General features: G+C 40.9%; 1 protein-coding gene across 21 annotated transcripts in view; it reads left to right on the top strand.

Annotated features, from left to right (window-relative positions):
* The window catches only part of LOC122541729 (myelin transcription factor 1-like protein), a 558,875-nt gene that overhangs the window by 408,484 nt on the left and 126,787 nt on the right, over nt 1-23,604 (top strand). For all 21 annotated transcript variants that reach the window (XM_087978037.1, XM_087978051.1, XM_087978075.1 and 18 more), the window contains one exon: nt 3,108-3,319. In XM_087978037.1, coding sequence (XP_087834163.1) covers nt 3,108-3,319 — 212 coding nt within the window. The remainder of the gene's footprint in view (nt 1-3,107; nt 3,320-23,604) is intronic.

Raw genomic sequence — 23,604 nt, forward strand, 5'->3', positions numbered from 1 at the left:
ACCTAACTTATACATCCCTGAACACTCCGGGCAATTTAGCATAACCAGCTTACCTAACTTGCACCTTTGGGTTGTGGGAAGAAGCCCACGCAGACACCGGGAGAATGTGCAAACTCCACACACACTCACCCGAGGCTGGAATTGAACCCGGGTCTCTACCGCTGCGAGGCAGCCATGCTAACCACTGAGCCACTGGGTTTCTGGAAATGTAGATACATCTGCAGACTCCCCTTATTTATGGTGTATGTTACTCCTTCATAATACTCTTAATAACTTATACACATAATACTCTAATACTTAAGCACATCGTGACTGCTCTTAATTACCTTGCATTTTACTAATTGCATTTTCTAGCAATAATATACTTAATGGTCAATTCTACTATCTCCTCCATGATAGAGATCAAGCTAACTGACTTCTAGTTTTGTATTTTCTGCCTTCCTCCTTTCTTGAACAGGCATACCATATTTGTAACATTCCAGTCAAATGAAATCTTGCCAGCATTTATAAACATTTGGAAAATTAGTACCAATGCATGTCCTGCCACCTTAGCCACCTTCGAATAAATTACGTCAAGACCCCAGAGACATGTCAGCCTGTAGCTCTATCAGTTTGCTAATCGCCACAACGTTAGTGATAATAATTTCACCAAGTTCTTCTCTCCCTCCCTGCTGTACAACTATTATTGGAATGTTTTCAGATCCTCAGTAGTGAAGACAAATACAAATTATTTGTTCAGTTCACCTGTCATTTTCTTATTATCTTCTCTTGATTTCCAGTATTCTATCTGTGGAAGATTAGCAATAACCTTACTTATTTTATCTTTTTAAATACTTGTAGAAACTGTCGCTATCCATTTTTGCATTTCTCCCTTGCTTCCTCTCATACTCAGTTCTTTCTTCTGATTAATCTTCTAGGTATTTTTTACTGTTCTTTATACTCTGGCCAATTATCTGAATGGCTGCACAGCTTTGTGCAGTTGTATGTTTTTTTTCTTAGGTTTAATGATTTTCTTAACTTCTTTATTTAACAGCAGATGATGGGTCCACCAGTTAGAATGTTTCTTTGTCGTAGGAGTATGCATATTCTGAGAATTAGGAAATATCCTGTTAAATGTCAGTCACTGCTTCTATATTGATTTATCCCCTTGTCTAATATCCCAGTTCACTTCAGCAGCTCAACTTTCATGCTCAAATAGGTTCCCTTAATTAATTTTAACATACTACTCTTACACCTACTATTCTCCCTTTCAAATTGAATGTAAGGTATAATCATATGCAATCGCTGTTACTTAGAGAGTGCCTTTATTTTGAGGTCACTAATTAATCCTGTCATAATACACAATATCAAGTCAAGTATAACCTGTTCTCTTGTTGGCTCCAAAAAGTGATGCTCTAAAAACATCTCAAAACCATCCAGATTATCATTGCCAATCTAAATTCTCCAGCTCATTTGCAGATTAAATGAACCATACTTATTGCCATCCTTTATCACAAACACCCAATTTTTCTTTCTGTGTCCTAAGTTGTGGTTACTTTGAGGCAAGCTGTAGCCCACCTCGACCCGCAACTTATTTTGCCGACTATTCCTTTTCTCAAACCAAACTAATTCTACAGTCTGATCTCGGAAATCATCCTTGATTAACAGTGCTAACTCTGCAGGTTCACCTAGCTTCCTCTTTTTCTTGACTGTCATAAACCTCTCCAAGTTCAGGACACCATCCTTATTATCATGCAGTCATCTCTATAATGGCTATCAGAGCGAATATGTAAACTTCAATGTATGCTATCAATTTCTTCATTTTGTTATGAATTCTGCAGGCATTCAAATACAAAGTCTTTTGTGTTGTCTTTTTGTTATTTTTTGTAACTTCGCATCTTGACTGTTGGTGTAACCTCTCTGTCCCTTCCTGCCATTGTCTGACCTTCATTCCCTACGTGACTATTTTCAGTCCTATCTTGACTCTACCCCTTGATTTGCTATGTCTACCTGCACTTGATCATTCAATCCCATTGTTCAGTTTGAACACTGTCTACTTGTATGCTTTGCTAGAAGAATGAACCCAGCACAGTTCGAATACAGACCACCCCAACTTGTTCCACTGCCATTGTCAGTGCCTCTCAAAGAAAAACTCAGTTTTCCCGCATCAGTTTCCGATTCAGATATTCGGATCGGTAACCTAATGCACAAACTTTCAATTGCCATTTGGCTCAAGTAATAATCCAGAGATTAATATTCTTGAGGTTTGGTTTTACAAGCATTTGTGAAAGTAAATTGTGTACTTTTTTTAAAAAAAGTCTTTTTCCCTGTTACTTCTCAACCCATTGGATGCTGTTGGATCATGTTTCTGTGAGCGTTGACAATCCTCAGATGTGGCCTATGTTAGCAAACAGTGATACACTGCTGATGATCTCAGTTGAGCTCAGCACACAAGAAACTTCCAGTAGGCAGGAGTTGTGGTAGGGAATATGGGAGGATCAGGAGTGACAACACAGTAGATTTTAAACGTCCCTAATTCTGGAGTACTGGGTTTATATCTTGTGCCTATAAAGCACCATAGTGAGCACTGTTAATGTCTGAAAGACCGCTAGCTGAAGCATGGCCCTTTCTTGCCTTACATAATTTAAAGTCTGGCTGTGCAGCACTGATCTGTGCTGAGCCATTAATGGATCTATTACAGATGAGATTTTTCACCATTAAAAGAAAATTATTAATGGCTGGAAGTTGTATTGCAAGTTTGAATTCTCTTCCATTATTAAAACCATTTCAGTTGGAATAATGTTGTGCCATTAAAACATGCATAATCAAAATTACAGGCTCAGCTCTTTTGCTATTTATAAATTGTTGAGGAAGTGTGAAGACTATAGAATGAATTTTCTGCACCAAGGTTCCTGACCAGCAAGAAGAACATGACTTATAGACAGCAAGGCTCAGGCTGCAGATATGTCATTTTCCCATATATGCTCCCACTGGGGCCAGATACACACTGGCAACCCTGAAATGGAAAATTTTCCCTAAGAATTTACTCTGAAAATGTCTTATGAACAAAGTTTAAACTCTTTAGCAACTATATAAGAAACATAATGTACATATCTCTTTCATTTTAGGCCTATGTGTTTTGTTAAGCAGCTCGAGATACCACAGTACGGCTACAGACACAACGTCTCCACCACCACACCTCGTTCCAACCTGGCAAAGGAACTGGAGAAATACTCTAAGACTACTTTTGAATATAACAATTATGACAACCAAGCTTTTGGAAAACGAGCTATTGCTCCCAAAGTTCAGACTAGGGATGCATCTCCCAAAGGTTATGACGGTAAGAAAAGTAATGATTTTTAATGTTATTGGAAGACCGATAATGTACGCTAAAAGGAAACTTGTTCTCAAGAACTAAAACAAAGCAGTCCTTGCTTTTGCAGTTTATATTGTACTCTGTGTGTAACTATTGCTGACAGTTCTTTCAGTTGGGCCCTCTGGGAGTTGGACAACAAACAGGGATGGGAGTATGAAACTGGGTGGGATGGTGAGGGTGTCTTCTTTTCACTGCTAATGGCATCAGGTGCATTTGCTGAGGCTAGTTGAGGCCCTTAATTGGTCAATTAATGGCTGACCTCCTCCTACTGCTGTCATAATCTGTTAGTGGTGGGTTCAGTGAGGAAATTGCCCAGTAAAACTGAGGGCCCTCCACTTGCCTTCACAATAGACGATTCCTCAACCTCATTAGAACTCGGCAGTTTAGCTTCAAGCAATTCCCAACTTCCCATGAAGTCTGCCGCAGTCCCAGTACTGGTGACAACTTGCTGTGGTGCCACTGACCCTCTGTTTGGCCAGCATCTTTTAGGGACAAGATTTTTCTCCCAGAGAGTGGAATGCAAAACTGCAGACAGTTAACTGCCTACATAAAGAACAGCCATGCTTTCCACGGCTACCAGCGAAAGGGTTAAGCCTGACTCTTCAGACAGAGGAGAGGGTCACTTTATCCTCAACACTGATGCATAAACTGTTTGTGAACGTGACAACACCTTTAAAAGCTTTGTAACACAATTACAATCAAAATTGTGAATGCTTTTAAATATTAAATGGGATTAAATTGACTCTCAACGTGCCTTGTTTCTGGATGAAAAAGAGGAGCAAAAAGGTCTGACGTGGAAGGTCAAAAGCGTGCAGCTAGTCGCTATGGAAACATACCTGTTGCCATTTTTGATTAGGTGTAGTCGACTTGGCCTTGCTATCAAAGGAGGCTAACACCCATGTTTTCGGACCGAAACAGAAACTGGTGATACTGAATACAATGTGTTTGGGATTACCAGATCTAAAGGTAGAACAACAACTGATTCTTTCGGATCCTGCAGCCAAAAATGTAGGACTTTTAATAAAGTACTCAGCTGAATCTGAAGCCAGTAGGAAGTTTTCATGTTAAAGTTCCTGGCCTGTTGCCACCCATTGCTTCCTTCCTCCCCAGACTTGCCCTTGTGGCTGGTGAGCTACTTCTGGGTATGTGACCGATACCAAAATTAATAACCAATTAAGAAATTGGAACAGTCTGTTCTAGTCCTGCCAGCAGCTGCTTTGAGTATTGTTCCCTTATTATACCCTGATTGTGGAATTGGACTTCTTACTTTCTCTGTAAGTTGGAATTCTGGAGAAAGGCAAAAAAACGTAGTAAAGTTAAAAAAGCAATTAAAATTGTGAAGTGTTATTGTATGGCATATTTAGAAAACTTGTCTACTTTGTGTTTGTATTCTTATGTATCATATTATTATAAACATTGAGACGGCAGCACCGAAGTGTGACATTTAATGGTTTTCTTCCTGAAGAAATGTATTATCCCAGGGACACCTGATGAAATTTGTCAGAAAAAAAAAATTGCAAGAAGATGAACAGCAAAATGGATTTGTTGACAGCTTTAGTTTAGCCCTGGAGGAACAACACTTCTTCATCATACAAAGTGCCAAAATATGAATTTCTTATCACTGGAGCTTGAGTCAGACAAAGTATAGAATCTTACCTGCCATGTGGTTGAGATTAAATTGGCTTAGCAGTCAGGTAGTGTTCATTGTGGCCGCCAGCTACATGTGTGGATTAAGCTTGATTCATTCTGATAAGAGAATTGCATTGGAATGATTCTGATTCTTGAATAAATAGTTACTTCTGTATTAGTAAGGATGTTGGCAAAGGGAGCCAAGCACAAGAGCAGTTAAGGTAAGGGAAGTTCTAAGAAGGGCATTTTTAAGAGTACATTAGAAATAGGGAGCATAAACTCAGAAGATCACTGTCTGGGCCAACAGTGCATCCAAGTCCATTGTAGACATCTCTCAGTAGGGGTTGTTAAAAGTGGAAAGCACATTCCCTTGGCTGCATTGGGTGTTGCTTGGCTCAGCAATACCACATATCTTTGAATATTGCCTCATCCCCCTCAATATATGCTGACTAATTTGAAGGGCAACTTCCAGTGGGAACTAACAGTGTCCCTCAATTAAGAAACAGTGTTTTGTTTTTGTCTTTAGAGTAACATTTAGGAATATTTCATTGTCGAGTCTTCTGAATCTAGCTGAAACAGTTGTTAAAAGCAATTTGTTCTGCTTGCTTCAGTGTAGAGTTAAGGTAAAATTCCAAAGTTATGGGCGGCACGGTCGCTCAGTGATTAGCACTGCTGCCTCACAGCACCAGGGGCTTGGGTTCGATTACTGCCTCGGGTGGAGTTTGCATATTCTCCCTGTGTCTGTGTGTGTTTCCTCTGGGTGCTCTGGTTTCCTCCCACAATCCAAAGATGTGCGGGTCAGGTGAATTGGCCATGCTAAATTGCCCATAGTGTTAGGTGCATTAGTCAGAGGTAAATATAGGGTAGGGGAATGGGTCTGGGTAGGTTACTCTTCAGATGGTCAGTATGGACTTGTTGGGCTGAAGTGCCTGTTTCCATACTGTAGGAAATCTAATCTAAAAACTTGGCGTCAAATCAGCAAAGTGGAAGCTGAAAATTAAATATTTGTAATAATGAACATGACTGTCTGTAAACCGTTCCGTGCCAAAAGCAGCTGTCATACATCACTAGCTCCACTCTCAGTGCCTCCTCCCTGACGGATCTTCATTCAGCCATCTCTGTGTGATCTAGGCGACTGAAGGTGCGCTCTGCATCGATGCTGCCTGTTGCTACGGAGAGAAGATGAAGCGTACCCTGTGCCAAATGAAGAAAGCTGCCGCCTGTGTCACACCAGAACCGCAGTATGCCAACATTGACGTTTCCAGGTTTTTGTCAGGTTTAACCCTCATTTTGGCATTGATCCTTCTGTGAAGTGGGTGGGGTAACAATACTAAAATCAAAAGGCTGACTTAAATTCGTAGGAAGATTCAGTTCACAAGGTAACCAAATTCCTCAGAAACAAAACGTTAGTGCACTTCTTTTCCATTCAGTGTAAGGTAATATGTTAATACTGTTTGCATTTTTAGTCAAAAATTAGCAATTCTCACACTGTTTTGAATTTTAAAGGTAGATACCAAACCAATGTTTTATCTATGTTACATTTTGTAATTTAACAGCGGAAACATACAGTTATTAAATAGGCTTTTGGATTTGCCAGCACCTTTGACCAATACTTTGGCTGTATCTGTTTGATTGTCTAAGACAATGTGGGCAGCTAGGAAATGAGACCCAATATAGATATCTAGCAAAGTTGAGAAGACCTGAATTGGCACAAATACAAACCATGTCAAATCAGCCAAGCCCAGTGGAAAAGAATCATCTGCCTGGTACCTTTATTCATGACAAGCTGAGGGACAAGAGGGTCATGTACTCTCAGCTACCAAGCGAGACAGGAAGAGTGATTTTAATACACAACAACACACAGCATCTGTATATTTCTGGCATAACACCATTTTCTGACACATGTCCTCATTATAGATGGTGATCTGAGAGTCACTATGTACAATCAATAGGGCTCTAGACAGTTGTAAAGCCTGCCATTTAATTGAAATCATAGTTGGCTTGCTGTTACTCCTGCTGTGACCCAGGAATCCAGATACGGAGAGGTGCTCGCCTGAGAGCATCTGTCACCTAAGACATGCAACATGACATGGATGGCTAACTGACTGAGTTTCCCTGCATGACACACTTATCAAAACTATACTTCCTGATGACTTGGGCATCTCTCCAGTCCTGGAATTTTATTGTGCTAAACATCAACACATCTGAAAGAGGAGTGAGAGGGGATCTTGCCAACATTTTCCAACACTGTTATGAGAGTATTAAGGGAAGAAATGGTTTTTTTTGCATAGTGATGTGGGTCTGATTTCTGCAAAATTGCAGAAGTTATGTCTGCAAATCACTCCAGATTGCAGCTTATTTATCAGCAATGTTTAGTAAAGATAGATAACAATTAGTAAACAGTTATTCATTTCAATTTGAATCCTTTGTACACACCTAAAATTTATAAGTTGGAGCAATATTTTCACAATCCTACATTAGCTGCCAGAATAATTCTTATGGAAAAAAGTTTAAAATTATGGATATTTTACTGCTTTATGAATAAACTCCAGTTACTGTTTTAGTGGAGGAATTGCAACATTTCCTGAAAATGGCTTGGTTTGAATACTGCAGGACTGGTTAGACAGCTGTTAGGTGAACTGTCCACAGGGTTGAATAAGATCATTCACCCAGACCCATTCCCCTACCCTATATTTACCTCTGACTAATGCACCTAACACTATGGGCAATTTAGCATGGCCAATTCACCTGACCCGCACATCTTTGGATTGTGGGAGGAAACCGGAGCACCCAGAGAAACACACACAGACATAGGGAGAATATGCCTGGTGAAAACAAAGTGGAAATTTACAATAGTGGGCAGCACAGTGGCATAGTAGTTAGCACTGCTGCCTCACAGCGCCGAGACCTGGGTTCAATTCCCGCCTCAGGCGACTGACTGTGTGGAGTTTGCACATTCTCCCCGTGTCTGCGTGGGTTTCCTCCGGGTGCTCCGGTTTCCTCCCACAGTCCAAAAATGTGCAGGTTAGGTGAATTGGCCGAGCTAAATTGCCCGTAGTGTTAGGTGTAGGGGTAAATGTAGTAGAATGGGGTCTGGGTGGGTTGTGCTTCGGCGGGTCAGTGTGGACTTGTTGGGCTGAAGGGCCTGTTTCCATACTATAAGTAATCTAATCTAAAAACATTGAGCTGCCCATTTTAGAGGAATTTTGTAAGACTGCACAAAAACACTGTGCACAAGGAAAAATGGCATAATGTTAGTGATCATTAATAATGTAATAAAGTAATAAATTAGTGTTACATGTGTGGGGGAGTTTAAATCAGAAATTAAGTTACAACATGAAGGGTGTTGGAATATAGAAGCCAATACATATGGTATTCAGCCCTGAGACAAAGAAATATATATTTGTATGCAAAAAAAATTTGAAAGATGCAAGCATGAATTGGATGTGTGGAAATATTGAATTTCCTTCTTTGGTTAGTGAGCAATTGTAACCAAATTGATCAGATACAAGCAATCTCATTAGCAAAACTTTAGTTTTTCTTTCATTCAGATTAAGATAATAGATTAATTTACATTTTACTCACAAAGTAGCAATTCTTGTATTGTTCGGTATTTTTAAGGAAGAACCAAACAAATGTTTTATCTTATGTTTATTAATGAAACAGTGGAAACATACGGTTATGAAGTGTAAGTATTGTTTTGAGTTTGCCAGCACCCTGGACCAATGTTTTTCTGTGTCACTTAGTTGTCCTGGGGAGGTTGCCCGGGTGAATTTGAGCAGCTAGGCATTGAGGTCCAGCATCAATATAAAACAAAGTTGGGAAGGTCTGAATTGGCACATATACAAACCATGTCAAATCAGTGAACCCAGTGAAGGCGAATCAGCTCTTCTGTTGATTTAATTCAGGACATGTTGAGGGATAAGAGAATTATGTACTTGTAGATACCAAGTGAAAATGGAAGAGTGATTTTAGTACATAACAACACAGTATTTATATGCTTCTGGCATAACCCCATTATCTAACACATGCCCTCAATATAGATTATGATCTGAGAGTGGAATGGGAGGGTTGTTTTATGAGGAAACAGTAGGCTGATAACTATTGGAGTTTAGAAAAGTAAGAAGCAACTTGATTGACAAATATAAGATCCTGAGGAGTCCTAGCAGGGTGATGCAGAGAGGGAGAATGTAAAAATCTCCAATAGTGGATTCTTGAACTAGATATCATTGGTTAAGAATCGGGGTCTCCCAATTAAAACAAAGATAATGCAATTATTATTCTCTCAAAGTGTTTTAAGACTTTGGAAGTCTTCCTGAAAAGTTGTGAAAGCAGAATCCTTGAATATTTCTAAGGCAGAGGTAGGTAGATTTTCATTAAGCATAGAAGCGAAACGTTATTAGGGGTATGAGGAAGTGCAGATCTGAGATTGCAATCAGATTGGTTATGATCTTAGTGAATGGCAGAGCAAGCTCGAGGGGCTGAATGACCTACTTCGACACCTAATGCATACATTTGCATGTAGTCAGATATGCTTAAATTGATAAACATGATTTTTTGGGAAGAATGCTGCAGTGGAAATGACTGAAACTGTCTCCAAATGTTTGTTGTACTGAAGTAGTGAAGTTGACTTTTTGTTAAATGCATTTTACATCTTTCCTTCCCATTAATTTTAATTTAGGCATTTAGAATTACATGGCGGGTATCCAAATAATGAGGCTGTAAAGTTGATTGTTAGATTCCTTAAAAGCAGAGCTGTGATTGAGCATTCAGTATGTTTTTGTCTGCTAGGCACATCAGCCAACTGTTAACATTTGGTGTGCACTTAGGAGAGCAAGATGCGGTTTGAGGAATTGGAAATAAAAATGGCAAAGATCTCTTTTAAATATTTGCCCTCCATTTCATCCTGTGATCTAGCGCTGGTTGACTTAGTAGAATCATTGAACCCCTACAGTGTGAAAGCCATTTGGCCCATCGAGTCCACACTGACCCTCCAAAGAGCATCTAACCCAACCCCACCCTTCTACCCTGTCCCTGTAATCCTGCATTTTCCATGGTTCACCTACCTAGCCTGCACCAGTCCTGGACACTATGGGCAATTTAGCATGGCCAATCTGCCTAACTTCCACCTCTGTGGTCTGTGAGAGGAAACCGAAGCACCCGGAGAAAACCCATGCAGACACGGGGGAAATGTACAAACTTCACATAGTCCGACGCCCAGAGTTGAAATCCAACCCGGTCTCTGTGATGTGAGGCAGCAGTGCTAACCACTAAGCTACAGTGTCACCCTCATATTATTGTTAGTTAAACTATGCTGAAAATGTTTAATACAAAAAGACAAAACTCAGGGAGAGGAGTAAAACGTTATATTTATTGATATGAAATGTTAAATTTGCTTCTTTCAGGCTCAACGTTGCATTTCTTTTTCCCTGCCTACATTTACAACAGTGGTCCTGAAAGTTTGAGCCACAAGGGTCCTCCAGGCTGGTCAATGAACTTGTACAAAATACAGTTGGTGATGTCCAATGTCACAGCCATAGGAGAGACCAGGCCAGAACCCTTTATCCTTTTACTTGTCTAATGTCACACAACCAGACCAACTCCTGCCTGCATGCCATGAGTTGTGAAAATCACCAGCAACAAAAAAATGTTATTTCATCATCAAGATTTACAGAACAGCCTTGATTATCCGAATGAGATGGGCGGGCCATATTTCGTTCGGATAATTGATTATTCGGTTAATTGATTCAATGCCGATCCTCTGGGGCTCGGAGTTTTCTGTTAAGTCTGCTCCCCATTCAAGAAACTAGGAAGCAGCACACCCCGCGTTAGCCCCCGCCTCCCGAACCACACCCTTGCCCGCCCGTCCGCCCCCCCAATCCCGTCCAACACCATTCCCTGTCTGCCCGCACCCTGCCACCCCCCCATTCCCCCCACCCCTGCCCACCCCTTGACCCCATCCAACATCGCGCCCTATCCAACATACTGGACACCAACAACAAGACGACTGCTGCTGCTTTTCCTGCCTTTGGGGGGGTGAATCTCCAAATAGCACACACACTCACATATACACACACAACCACACACACCAACGTTTTACTACAACTTTTTGACAGGTTCCACTTTTGTCCTGCACAGGACAATGTTGGAGAGATTATCTGGGGAAGGGGTTTTAGGATACCCCACTGTGTAGAACTCCAGGGAAAGTGTGGGGAGAGAGAGAAAGGGCAGGCAGTCAGTCATTGGAGACAGTGCCTGGGCTCCCATCAGTCCAGGTCTGTTCTCGGCAGCATTTCAGTGAGCCAAGTTCATTTTTAATCACTGTAAACAAAAGACACGATCAGTGTTGGAAACACATCTTTGATGTAATGTTTCTATCAGGACCTCGAGATCTCCTTCGCATAATCTGATATTTGGATAATTGATTTTTGGACAATCGAGTTTCCTCTGTAAATTGCTCTGAAGGCTTGCAATTGTGAGCTCAGACCTTTAGCACTGGTGGGAGTGGATCCAATGAAGAGGAACAAGTTGCACCTGGTCTAAGACTGAGATTCCCCCAGATTAAAACTGATGTGACCTCATTGGTGTCTCATTGTAAGCAGCCCCATCCATCCTGTTAATTTTTAATGTTTCTTTTTTGTGGTGGTAAGTGAAAGTGGATGAGCAATATGGTTCACCATGTCTTTTGCCCTGCAGAACTGGTCCTCAGCCAAAACAGTTTGAAAGACATTGATTTTGGTTGGAATGAGGCAATAAAGATCCAGGTCTCCAAAATCCTAAGACTTAATTTTAACTTAACTTAGGTGTAGTTCAACACTACTTTAGTTTTGGAATATAATGCAACACAGAAACCGGCCCTTTGCCCACCAAGACTGCACCAATTCCTCTTCCTAATTTAGACTGGTTAGTTATTGCCCATGTGAGGTCCCTGCGGAACACCACTAGTTACTGATCTCCACTCCAAAAAGCAACCTTCCCACCGTTACTCTCTGTCTTCTATGACCAAGCCGGTTTTGTATCCATTTAGCCAGAGAGCCCTGGATCCCATGAGACTGCATACCAGCATGTCATGAGGTACCTTCTCAAATGGTTTTATATAGTTCATGGAGTCAATGTCCATTGCACTTTGCTCATCAAACATTCTTATCGCCTCCTCAAAAAACTTAACCAAGTTGGTGAGACGTGACCTTTGGCACACAAACACATGCTGCTTATCACTAACAAGTCCATTTACTTCCAAATCCTGTCTCTCAGCATCTTCTCCAACAGTTTCCCCACCACTGATGTCAGGCTCACTGGCCAATAATTACCTGGATTATCTCTGTTTCCTTTCTAAACCAAAGGAACCACATTTGCCATTCTCCAGACCTCTAGAACAACACCTGAGGCCAAAGAGGATGAAAAAATATCTGTCAGGCCTCCAAATATTTCTTCCCTTGCCTTCCACACTATCCTGGGATAGATCCTTTTTGACCCTGGAGATTTGGCTACCTCAGTGTATTTCAGTACGTGTCTGCCCAACCTCAACATCTCTCCTGACCATTTCTTTGGTGAATACCAATTTAAGTACTCATTAAGGATCTCACCCACTTTATCTGGCTTGAAACTTCATCTACCTCCTTTATTAAAGTGGTGCTGGAAAAGCACAGCAGGTCAGGCAGTATCCCAGGAGCTGGAAAGTCGACGTTCAGGCAAAAGCCCTTCATCCGGAGTTTTCATCAGGGCTTTTGCCCAAAATGTCGATTTTCCTGCTCCTCGGATGCTGCCTGACCTGCTGTGCTTTTTCAGCACCACTCTAATCTCAACTCCAATCTCCAGCATCTGTAGTCCTCACTTTTGCCTATCTCCTTTATTGTTGAGTGGGCCTACTCTTTCTCTAGTTACCCTCTTGTTTCTAACATATTGTATAAAATACTTTGGGATTCTCCTTAATCCTGCTGGCCAAGGACATTTCACAGCCCCTTTTATCCCTCCGAAAACCCTATTTGAGCTATTTCCTACTTTCTCTATATTCTTCAAGGAATTCATCTGTTTTAGTTGCCGACGTCTTAGGAATGCTTCATTTTTTTGGAACTGTTGGTATCTGAATGTTCAGTTACAGAATAGAGAAAATTAAATCAAGGAGCATTAAACCTAGAGAGTCCCAGATTAATGTTCTGAGGAGTCGCCGGACTCGAAATGTTACCTCTGCTTTCTTCCCACAGATGCTGCCTGACCTGCTGAGCTTCTTCAGCAATTTCTGCTTTTGTTTCAGATCTCCAGCATTCACAGTACTTTGTTTTGTAATATTCTGAGGAATCACACCTTGCAGGTGTTGAAACTTGAATTCAGTAACCATGTCGAATGTTGTAATTTTTTGTTAAAACTCACTTGTTTCACTCATGTCCTTAATGGAATGAAATCTGCCATCTTTAACTGGTCAGGCCTACTTGTGACTCCAGACCAATGTGTCAGCTCTAAACTGCCTTCTGGGTAATTAGATATTGGTGATAAATGCTGATCTAGCCAGTGACACCCACATCCCGTGCAAACATTCATTTTTTTAAAACGCTTATCGAAATGTTGTTTAAAAATCATTTAATAATTGACTTAAGCTAACATTCACTTTAAAATGACAGTGGGTGTCACTGGCTCGATCAGCATTTATCGCCAATATCTAATTACCCAGAAGGCAGTTTAGAGCTGACACATTGGTCTGGAGTCACATGTAGGCCAGAGCAGTTAAAGATGGCAGATTTCATTCCATAGAGTTTCCTTTGTCTCAGTTTTGGTAGATCACTCAGAAAATCCTATTCTTTTGCATTGATTTTCGTCTGGTTCAACGTTTGCTAATCTCACTTGCTAATCTTACACTGGGAATGGTTCAATTAATGTAGGTTATATTCATTTGAAGATACCTTACAGGATTACTCAACAGATAGGTTTGTATGAAGTAAAACATGGGTATTTTAAATCTGAAACAAATGCAGGGAACAGAGGATAAACTTGGGAGGTCTGGCAGCATCTGTGGAAAGAGAGGAAAACAGATGTAATTTAAGACTCAGCTATTATATTGTTACAGGATCACAACTTCCTCACACTACATGCAGCAAACACAACTGCGCAAAGGCTACTGGTTACATGTCCTACATCATGGATACTTGTTTACTAGCGTATGCCATCTTAAGGTGATATCACAAGAGATTTGTTTGGGAGAAGTTTGAAAGTGAGAAGAAAGGATTTTCGGGAAGTTATTCATAAAAGATAGACATGGCATCAGGACTTAGCCAATGAGGAAGAAGAAATTGAAAAAGGGGTAGTTTTGTTTTCACAGCCTGTTTTAAATTATTGTACACGTGGAAGAAAATGGAGCAGAAAAGTATTTGCAGTTGAAAAACTGCAATTTTCCTTCTGTTTAAATTAATTCAAGAAAATATTGAGTGGGTTTCATCTCTGATTCCTATCCTGTTCATCCAAATTTCCTCTCTGCAGTCTGCTAAGGTGATCTTTTTTGCCTGGACAAGAAAGACAAGCAGCTATTACATGGACTTATTGGTTTCCCTGGTCCATGCACCATTCTTGGACCAAAACATGGACAATCTCCAGCTTTCTGTCAATAATATTAGCCAGGAGTTGTGCAAGAGTGGTACCGGGTGTCTTACCATCCCTCCTTGCCTGACATTCATTTCATGCATTATGCATACTGAGATGACTCGCTATCTGCCCTGTGGGTAGTGCTGTTAATCTGTAGCACAGTGATGCATAGAGGAACTGCAAGCCTAGGCCAATAAACAGCATTCTATTTTGCTTTAACAATTTAGTGATTCTCCAATTTGCTAACTAGGAACTTTTAGGAACCACAAAAACAAAAATTGTTTGAGCTTACATTTGATTTATTATTGTAATGTACCAAGGAACAGTGAGAACTGCTGTTTTGCGTGCTATACAGTCATATCGTACCATACAAAATGCATCAAGGTTAGTAGGACAGAGTGCAGAATACAGTGTTACAGCTGCAGAGAAAATGTAGAGAGAGTAATCAACATTAATATTTGAGAGGTTCGTTCAAAATTTTTATAACAGCGGGGAAGAAGCAGTTCTTAAACCTGTTTGTATGTGTTTTCAAACTTTTGTATCTTCTGCCCAATGAAAGAGGGTAGAAGAGAGTATGACCAGGGTGGGAAGGGTATTGATTATGTCAGCAGAGGAAGTAGAGATGGAGTCAATGGATGGAAGGTTAGTTGCCTGATGGACTGGGCTGTGTTCACAACTCTCTGTAGTTTCTTGTGGACTTAGGAAGAGCAGTTGCCATTCCACACTATGCTGCGTCCAGGTAAGATGCTTTCTATGGTACATCCATGAAAAGGGGTAAGAGTTCTTGTGGACATGCTGAACTCCCTTAGCCTCCTGAGGAAGTAAAAGACTTTGTTGTGCTTTTTTGACTGTTATGTTGACATGGGTGAACCAGGACAGATTGTTGGTGATCATCACTCCCAGGAACTTGACCATCTCGACCACCTGTATCTCAGCACCATTGATGCAGACAGGAGCATGCTCTCCACTCCACTTCCTGAAGTCAATGACATTGGTGGAGAAATTATTGTCTTTACACCATGCCACTAAGCATGTCATCTCTTTCTTGTATTGTCTTATTGTTGTTTGAGATTCAACCCACAATGGTGGTATCGTCAGCAAACTTGTAAATGTAGTCGGGGTGGAATTTGTCCACAATTGTTGGAATTGTTTGAAAATCTCAGTAGGCCTGGCAGCATCTGTGGAGAGAAGTCAGAGTTAATATTTTGAGTCCAGTGATCCTTATTCAGCACTGATAGTAGCTAGGATAAGCTTGATATTTACGTAGAAGATAGTGTGGGAGAAGAGGGGGGGAGTAAATGATGGTTGGGGATAGAACAGTTGGACAGACAAAGTGGCAGATAAAGGTTAGCCTGGGAGAAGGAATAGCTGCTAATGGGGACCATTAGTAGCTGACAATGGTTATGTGTGGAAGTTGTGTATGTGGTAACAAGGCCTGGGTAGAGAAAAGATATGAGGGAAAGTGTTCAAGCCCTAAGAGTATTGAACTTGATATTAAGTCCGGAAGACTACCAAGTTCCCAAATGGAAAATAAGGTGCTGTTCTTCCAGCTTGCACTGAGCTTTGATGGAATACTGCAGCAAGCCTGAGATAGAGATGTTGATGAGGAAACACAGTGGTATATTGAAGTGACAGACTCTTAGTTGCTAAATTATCACAAAGCACCTTGACCCCTGATTGGATACTACTTGTCTCCACCCCTAATGAGTCTTACTCACCTCAAACACAAGTAATCTCCATTCATCTTGACCCTGAATGAGCACTATTTATCTGAACCGTGAATGATTGCTATTTATTAGCCAGCATAGATGCAATGGGCCAAATAGCCTCTTTCTTTGCTGGAATCTTTGCATGATTCCATTGCAAATATATATGATAATTATATTATGTACACACATATATGAAATTATCATATATATTTGCAATATAATATATATATGTATATATATTATGTGTGTGTGTTTCAACTCTGAATGAATATTATGTTTCTTGTCATTGTTTTCTGGAAAGAAAGTGGGAAGTGTTCATACTTGGAGACAATGGTAGCAGTATCTATGTTTAGAGCCATTAAACTACGAGTCTCTAAAGTCCCAAGAAGATATTAAGAACGTCGGTTTGTAAACACACATGCTTTAAACCATCGATTAACTTCCAAGGCAAAAGAGAGTTAGGGTTTCAAGGGTACATAATCAACGTTTCCACCTGGATACCAGAGCCATGTGATTCACATTGCCCTGGAGATGGGCTTTAAATGGGTATGGATTTCTAAATTGTCCCTGAAACTGTCAGACATTGGCAGCCCGGTGGGATTTAGGAAAGAGAGAGGAGCTGGATGTTGCAGGTCTTGTTGGTTCACCATACAGGAATGGAAGTAAACGTTTGATTTCAAATTGAAAAGACCAAATTCGTGAGGGTTTTGAAGCAAGACTGGAAGATTCATTGAGTTTATGCTAGAGGGCGAATTTTCAGGAAAACTCTTACCATGAAAGACAGTTCTCATGTTAGAAGTTACAAAGCTGGGAAAGGAAAATAATGGAAGTAACTCCCGAGGAGCTAAGAATGACTCAGACTGCTTCAAAACCAATTGAATGTTGACTTAAGAGACAGTGTAAAATATACCTGAGAAATCACAGAATTCCTACAGTGTGGAAGCAGGCTATTCAACCCTTTGATTCTGCACTGACCCTCTGCAGAACATTCCACCCAGACCAACCCCCATCCCTGTAACCCTGCACTTCCTATGGCTAATCCACCCTACTTGCACATCTTTGGACACTGTGGGCAATTTAGCAAAGCCAATCCACCCAAACGTGCACATCTTTGGACTGTGGGGAGAAAGCTGGAGTACCAAGAGGAAACCCACACAGACATGGAGAGAATGTGCAAACCTGACACAGATAGTCACCGGAGGCTGGAATCCAACCCGGGTCCCTGGAACTGTGTGGCAATAGTGTGAGCCATTGTGCCGCTCTAACTTGACTTCTCTCAGTGGGAACTTAATTTTGTTAAAAATAAGAGAATATTCTGTTCTGCAGTCTAAAGCATTGGTTGCGCAAAAAGAAACTTCAGTCTGTTTTGTTAGAGAAACTCTTTAAAATGTGAGTCTTCTCATGTCATCATTTCAGTTCAATTTCTTTACAAAACTCTATTAGGCTGTATTTGGATCATAACAAGATAAGCAGAAATAGATTGCATTGAGGAACATCTGGTCTATAAGAGCTTGCAGGTGCCATTTTCATAAGAATGTTAAACTGAAGTTCTGTTCAACTTATCTAGGAACATTAGAGGATCACACAGCACTATGCTGAAGAAGTGGCGGGTTCTGCCCAGACTCTTGGCCTGTGTTTTGCTCAAGATTTTCATTGGAATCAAATAGACCATTTTGAGTTATCAGAAACTAATTTTATAAGAAAAGATGCCTGAGTTGACAGTGTGTCACTCAACATATTATAATACATGACAATGATTATCGTAATTGTTGTGGATCATGTGATGCATCTCTACAATATCCCTAAATGTAGTTGGCACATTTTAGACAATGTGTGTGCATTGGTGATAATGTTATGGTGAAGGGGAAACAAAGGAAACCTTGTAACTCTCAATCACCCTAACTGAGCCTTCACATCTCAACCTAGCATAAGCCTTCTTCTTCCTCTTGACGTTTATAGCCTTAAGTTCTGAATTCCCTACAAGTGAAAGTAATTTCTGTAGAAATATCCCATCAAATCTCCCTTTCTCTTTAAGATCTCACCAATTCATGTCTCAGCCTTTTCTTTTCTACAGAATGTTTGGATTTCCCTTTGTTTTTGATTTTCCTTCGTTATAACCTTTCAGTACTAGATCATGGGAACAACCTTTCTACTATTTACCTTCTCTCTGATCTACAAGGATGTGGTTTAAAAAAAAGGGGCAAGAAGCTCAGATGCAGTTAGTAGCCCGCTGGCATATCGAGTTACATTGCATCTCCTGAATGGAAACGGATCACTTGGTCATTCTGGGTATATCCTGTTGTTTATGTACAGCGGGAGCCTCCATCCACCCTCTCCATGTAATCCTGGAAGTGCATCCTCCTATTCCTTTCTTCAGCTCCTTTAAAATGTATCCATGCTATTTGCCTTAACTACTCCTTAGAAAGTGGCAAGTCCACTTTCTTGCCACTTCATGGGTAACGATTCTCCTGAATTACCATTTGGATTTAGTTGTGGCTAGTACGGGAAGAGTTCTTGTGACACAATTTTTACCTCTGGACAAGAAAGCTCTGTGTTCAAGTCCCATTTAAGTATTAAAGCATAAAAGGTGCACTCATAATGTGGGCGGACAGGTTAACCATCAGATGTCCGATGGCAGATAGTAAGTATGGAAGACCTTCTTTGTCGGATAGAACATGACGGCAGTACATTGCAAAGCACAACCATAGAACAATCATCTGGAAATCCATGGTCACTAATGTCCTTTTAAAGCATGATACGGAGAGGAAGAGAGATAGAAAGGGAGAGACTACTGTATTTTTATAGAACATAGAACATTACAATGCAGCACAGGCCCTTCGGTCCTCGATGTTGCGCCCCTCTGTGAAATCAGTCTGAAGCCAATCTAGCCTACACTATTCCATTCTCATCCATATGCCGATCCAATGACCATTTAAATGCCCGTAAAGTTGGTGAGTCTACAACTATTCCAGGCAATGCATTCCATGCCCCTACTACTCTCTGAGTAAAGAAACTACCTCTGACATCTGTCCTATATCTATCACCCTTCAATTTAAAGCTATGTCCCCACATGCTAGCCATCACCATCCAAGGAAAAAGAATCTCACTGTCCACCCAATCTAACCCTCTGATTGTCTCAATTAAGTCACCTCTTAATCTTCTTCTCTCTAACGAAAACAGCATCAAGTCCTTTCTTTGTAAGACCTTCCCTGCATACCAGGCAACATCCTAGTAAAACTCCTCTGAACTTTTTCCAAAGCTTTCACATCCTTCCTATAATGCGGTGACTAAAACTGCACACAATATTCCAAGTGTGGCCGCACTAAAGTTTTGTACAGCTGCAGCATGACCTCATGGTTCTGAAACCCGATCCCTCTACTAATAAATATTAACACACCAAATGCATTCTTAACAGCCTGATCAATCTGGGTGGCAATTTTAAGGGATCTATGTACATGGACACCGAGATGTCTCTGCTCATCTACACTACCGAGAATCTTACCATTTGCCCAGTACTCTGCATTCCTGTTAATCCTTCCAAAGGGAATCACCTCACACTTTTCTGCATTAAACTCCATTTTTCACCTCTTAGCCCAGCTCTGCGTCTTATCTATGTCCCTCTGTAACCTACATCATCCTTCGGCACTACACAACTGTACTGACCTTAATGCTGTCCACAAATTTACTAACCCATCCTTCTCCGCCCTCATCCGGGTCGTTACAAAAATGACAAACAGCAGTGGTCCCAAAATAAATCTTTGTGGTACACCATTAGTAACTGAACTCCAGGATGAACATTTCCCATCAATCATCACCCTCTGTCTTCTTTCAGCTAGCCAATTTCTGATCCAAACTGCTAAATCACCCTCAATTCCATGTCTCCCTATTTTGTGCAGTAGCCTACAGTGGGGAAACTTATCAAACGCCTTACTGAAATCTATATACACCACATCAACAGCTTTACCCACATCCACCTGTTTGGTCACCTTCTCAAAGAACTCAATAAGGTTTGTGAGGCACAACCTACCCTTCACAAAACCCTGTTGACTATCCCTAATCAACATATTCCTTCCTAGATGATTATAAATCCTATCTCTTATAACCTTTTCCAATACTTTATCCACAACTGAGTAAGGCCCACTGGTCTATAATTACCAGGGTTGTCTCCACTCCCCTTCTTGAACATGGGAACAACATTTGCTATCCTCCAGTCTTCTGGCACTATTCCTGTAGACAATGATGACATAAAGATCAAAGCCAAAAGCTCAGCAATCTCCTCACTGGCCTCCCAGTGAACCCTAGGATAAATCCCATCTGGCCCAGGGGACTTATCTATTTTCACACTTTCCAGAATTTCTAACACCTCCTCCTTGTGAATCTCAATCCCATCTAGTCTAGTAGCCTGTATATTAGTGTTCTTTTTGACAACATTGTCTTCTTCCAGTGTGAATGCTAACAAAAACTATTCATTTAGCGCTTCCCCAATGACCTCTGAATCCGCACACAACTTCCAATTACTGTCCTTGATTAGCCCTCACCTTACCCTAGTCATTCTTTTATCCCTTATATACCTATAGAAAGCTTTAGGGTTTTCTCTGATCCTATTGACCAACAACTTCTCATGTCCTCTCCCCGCTCATCTTAGCTCTCTCTTTGATCTTTCCTGGCTACCTTGTAACTCTCAATCACCCTAACGGAGACTTCACATCTCATCCTAACATAAGCCTTCTTCCTCCTCTTGACGTTTATGGCCCTAAGTTCTGAATTCCCTACAAGTAAAAGTAATTTTGGTAAAACTACCCCATCAAATCTTCCTTTCTCTTGTAAGATCTCAGCAAGTCATGTCTCAGCCTTCTCTTTTCTACACAAAACAACCTCAGCCTGTTTGGATTTCTCTTTTGTTTTTGATTTTCCTTCATTATAACCTTTCAGTCCTAGATCATGGGAACAACCATGAGCACAGGAATAGCTAACTGGAGTGAGAGGTTCACAGACACCCATAGGCTGTGGAGAAAACTAGATATATCATTGAAGCTCACGGAAATCAAAGGGTGAACAAAATAGAAATATGAATAAAAGTAGAAAAAAGGCAAAACTAGTTCTACAAGAAGAAATACCTTTACAAACCTTCGACACACAGGCAGGGAAATAAGTGTAAAGACAGAATAAAAGAGATTGATAAGCTGGAATCTTAGGGGGTAATGGGACCTTAGCTGCTAGCCGGACAGTCAGTAAGAACACTGCATCGCTTCATTGCTGGAAGATTGGACTCTTGATGAGTGACTAAATGCGTTTTGAATAAGGGACCAACCTTGTGACCCTGCAAGCACAGGTTAGCATGCTGTGCTTCTCATAGTAAGCTCCCCTTCAACCCTCCCCCACCCCCACCCATCCACTTTACACCCCATAGAGCCGCGGGACATGGCTCTTTAGCAGACAATTATTGCTGTTCAACGGCCTCCCAACTAGGGACTCAATTGAGGTGGAGGCAAGAAGCTGGTGGAGTTCCCAGTCACCATTCTTCAACCTACTTAAGTGTCTCCCCTGTCACTAAACTTGGCTCAGGGAAGGTAGAAGATTCAAGAACAGAAGGAAACTGCAAGGCATGTGTTTTATCAATCAGTATCGTGGTGGGGGGGGCTTGCTCATTTTGTAAAATGTATGCAAAAGAAGTTTGACAGAGCAGGTTTCATCCATGGCTTCTGAATTTTCTTGTCATTTAAGTAAGCTCTTGCACACTGGAAAAGAGACTTGAAACACCAGCCAAATTTTTCAGACATAGTTTAGAAGGAATTCATGATTTTTTTAAACTGTCAACTAACTGCAAATGTTGTGTTTTACTGTAAATCAAATGGCTACAGAGAAATCTCTTAGCTCTGCAAACTGTCTTAGCAAGTGAGGTCATTGCAGAGTATCTGAGACTTCTAAGTATCTGCTATCATTGCTCAATGACACCTGGACTAACAGGAGAGTAAGGATGCTCTGCGGGGTCGGATGACCATTGTGATTACTTTTTACATGACTAGTATGTTTCAGGAACCTATTTCTCCCAAGATTCCCAATCCTGTCCAGTGTGATGTGAGCTATCATATCATAAAAGAACGAGAAACCTGTATTTATATACCACCTTTCAGGATGTCCCAGAAGGCTTTACAGTCAAGTACTTTTGAAGTGTGGTAGCTTTCATATAGAGGAACACAGCAGCCAATTTGCATACAAACAACAATATAGGAATAACATATTCTTTAAAATCATGCAATTGGATCATATGCAAGAGGTTCAAGGCTTTGGAATGGAATTTGAAGTCATGACCTCCTGACTCAGGGAGAGAGCGACAAACTGAGCTGTAGCTGATGCAGCTACAGATCCATCTCTTACTTGCAAACCAAACCATCAACAGCAGAAGAAGTCACATATATTTTCATATTCCCTTGGGGGTATATGTATTGTAATTCTGATACTATTCATGTGCCTATCATAAGTATGATGGTCCATATAAAACTGAAAATGCCCAGGGATTGAATTCTTATCTTGAACTGGGAGCCAGTTTGGAAATGTGAGCATGCCATCTGTGCTGACACTTCACTGCAATACTGTGGTTGTGCTACATGGTCTGAGCTGCTGTATGGCAGGTAAGTCATTAAGTCAAGGCCTCCTATACATTGCTCCATGACACTTTTTAAGGAAAAGCAGTGGAGTTCTCACAGTCCGATTATCTGATGTCACAGTTCTTGACGGAATCTTGCTCGGCACAAATTGGTAGTTGCACTTCAGTTTCTTACAAGAGTGGCTGCACATTAGTTCTTGCTCATTGAGTGCAGTGTGCTAGCGGGTTGGTCGATAATGCCAACAGCAAATCTGGCCTATTTTAAGGGTTGCTCCTCAAGACCATATCCGCACCAAGCAATGGATGAGAAAATGTTTGTTCTGGGAGCCTACTGATACAATAGTTGATGATCCAGAGACCAGTATGGCCCAGAAAAAAAAAAGACAAGAGTTAGGTTCATTTGTATGGATGAAAAGAACCAGCAGAAACTGCTGGAGGTTCTTTTGTGTGTAATCTCAAGAGTGCTCCGCCCTCTCCTGACCCTGCAAAAATGAATAAGTGTATTTACTTTGGCTAGATGACTCAGAAATATTGGACAGAAAAGGCAAAGTTCAGTCCTCAAGTGACAGTCAGGCCTATGAACGGGAGGGGCACTAAAATTCTCAAGTTGTAAGTTACCTCTGAAAATGGTGACTGTTGGAACTTCATTGAAAATTGGACACTAAGCCATGTTCGGGTCACCACTCTTTCATGGTGTGAGACCCAATTTGAAAACAAGCTAATAAAATTCA

Source organism: Chiloscyllium plagiosum, unplaced genomic scaffold (genome assembly GCF_037043375.1).
Source record: "Chiloscyllium plagiosum isolate Xiang-an unplaced genomic scaffold, Cpla_swu_hap1 HiC_scaffold_3, whole genome shotgun sequence".
Lineage (NCBI taxonomy): Eukaryota > Metazoa > Chordata > Chondrichthyes > Orectolobiformes > Hemiscylliidae > Chiloscyllium > Chiloscyllium plagiosum.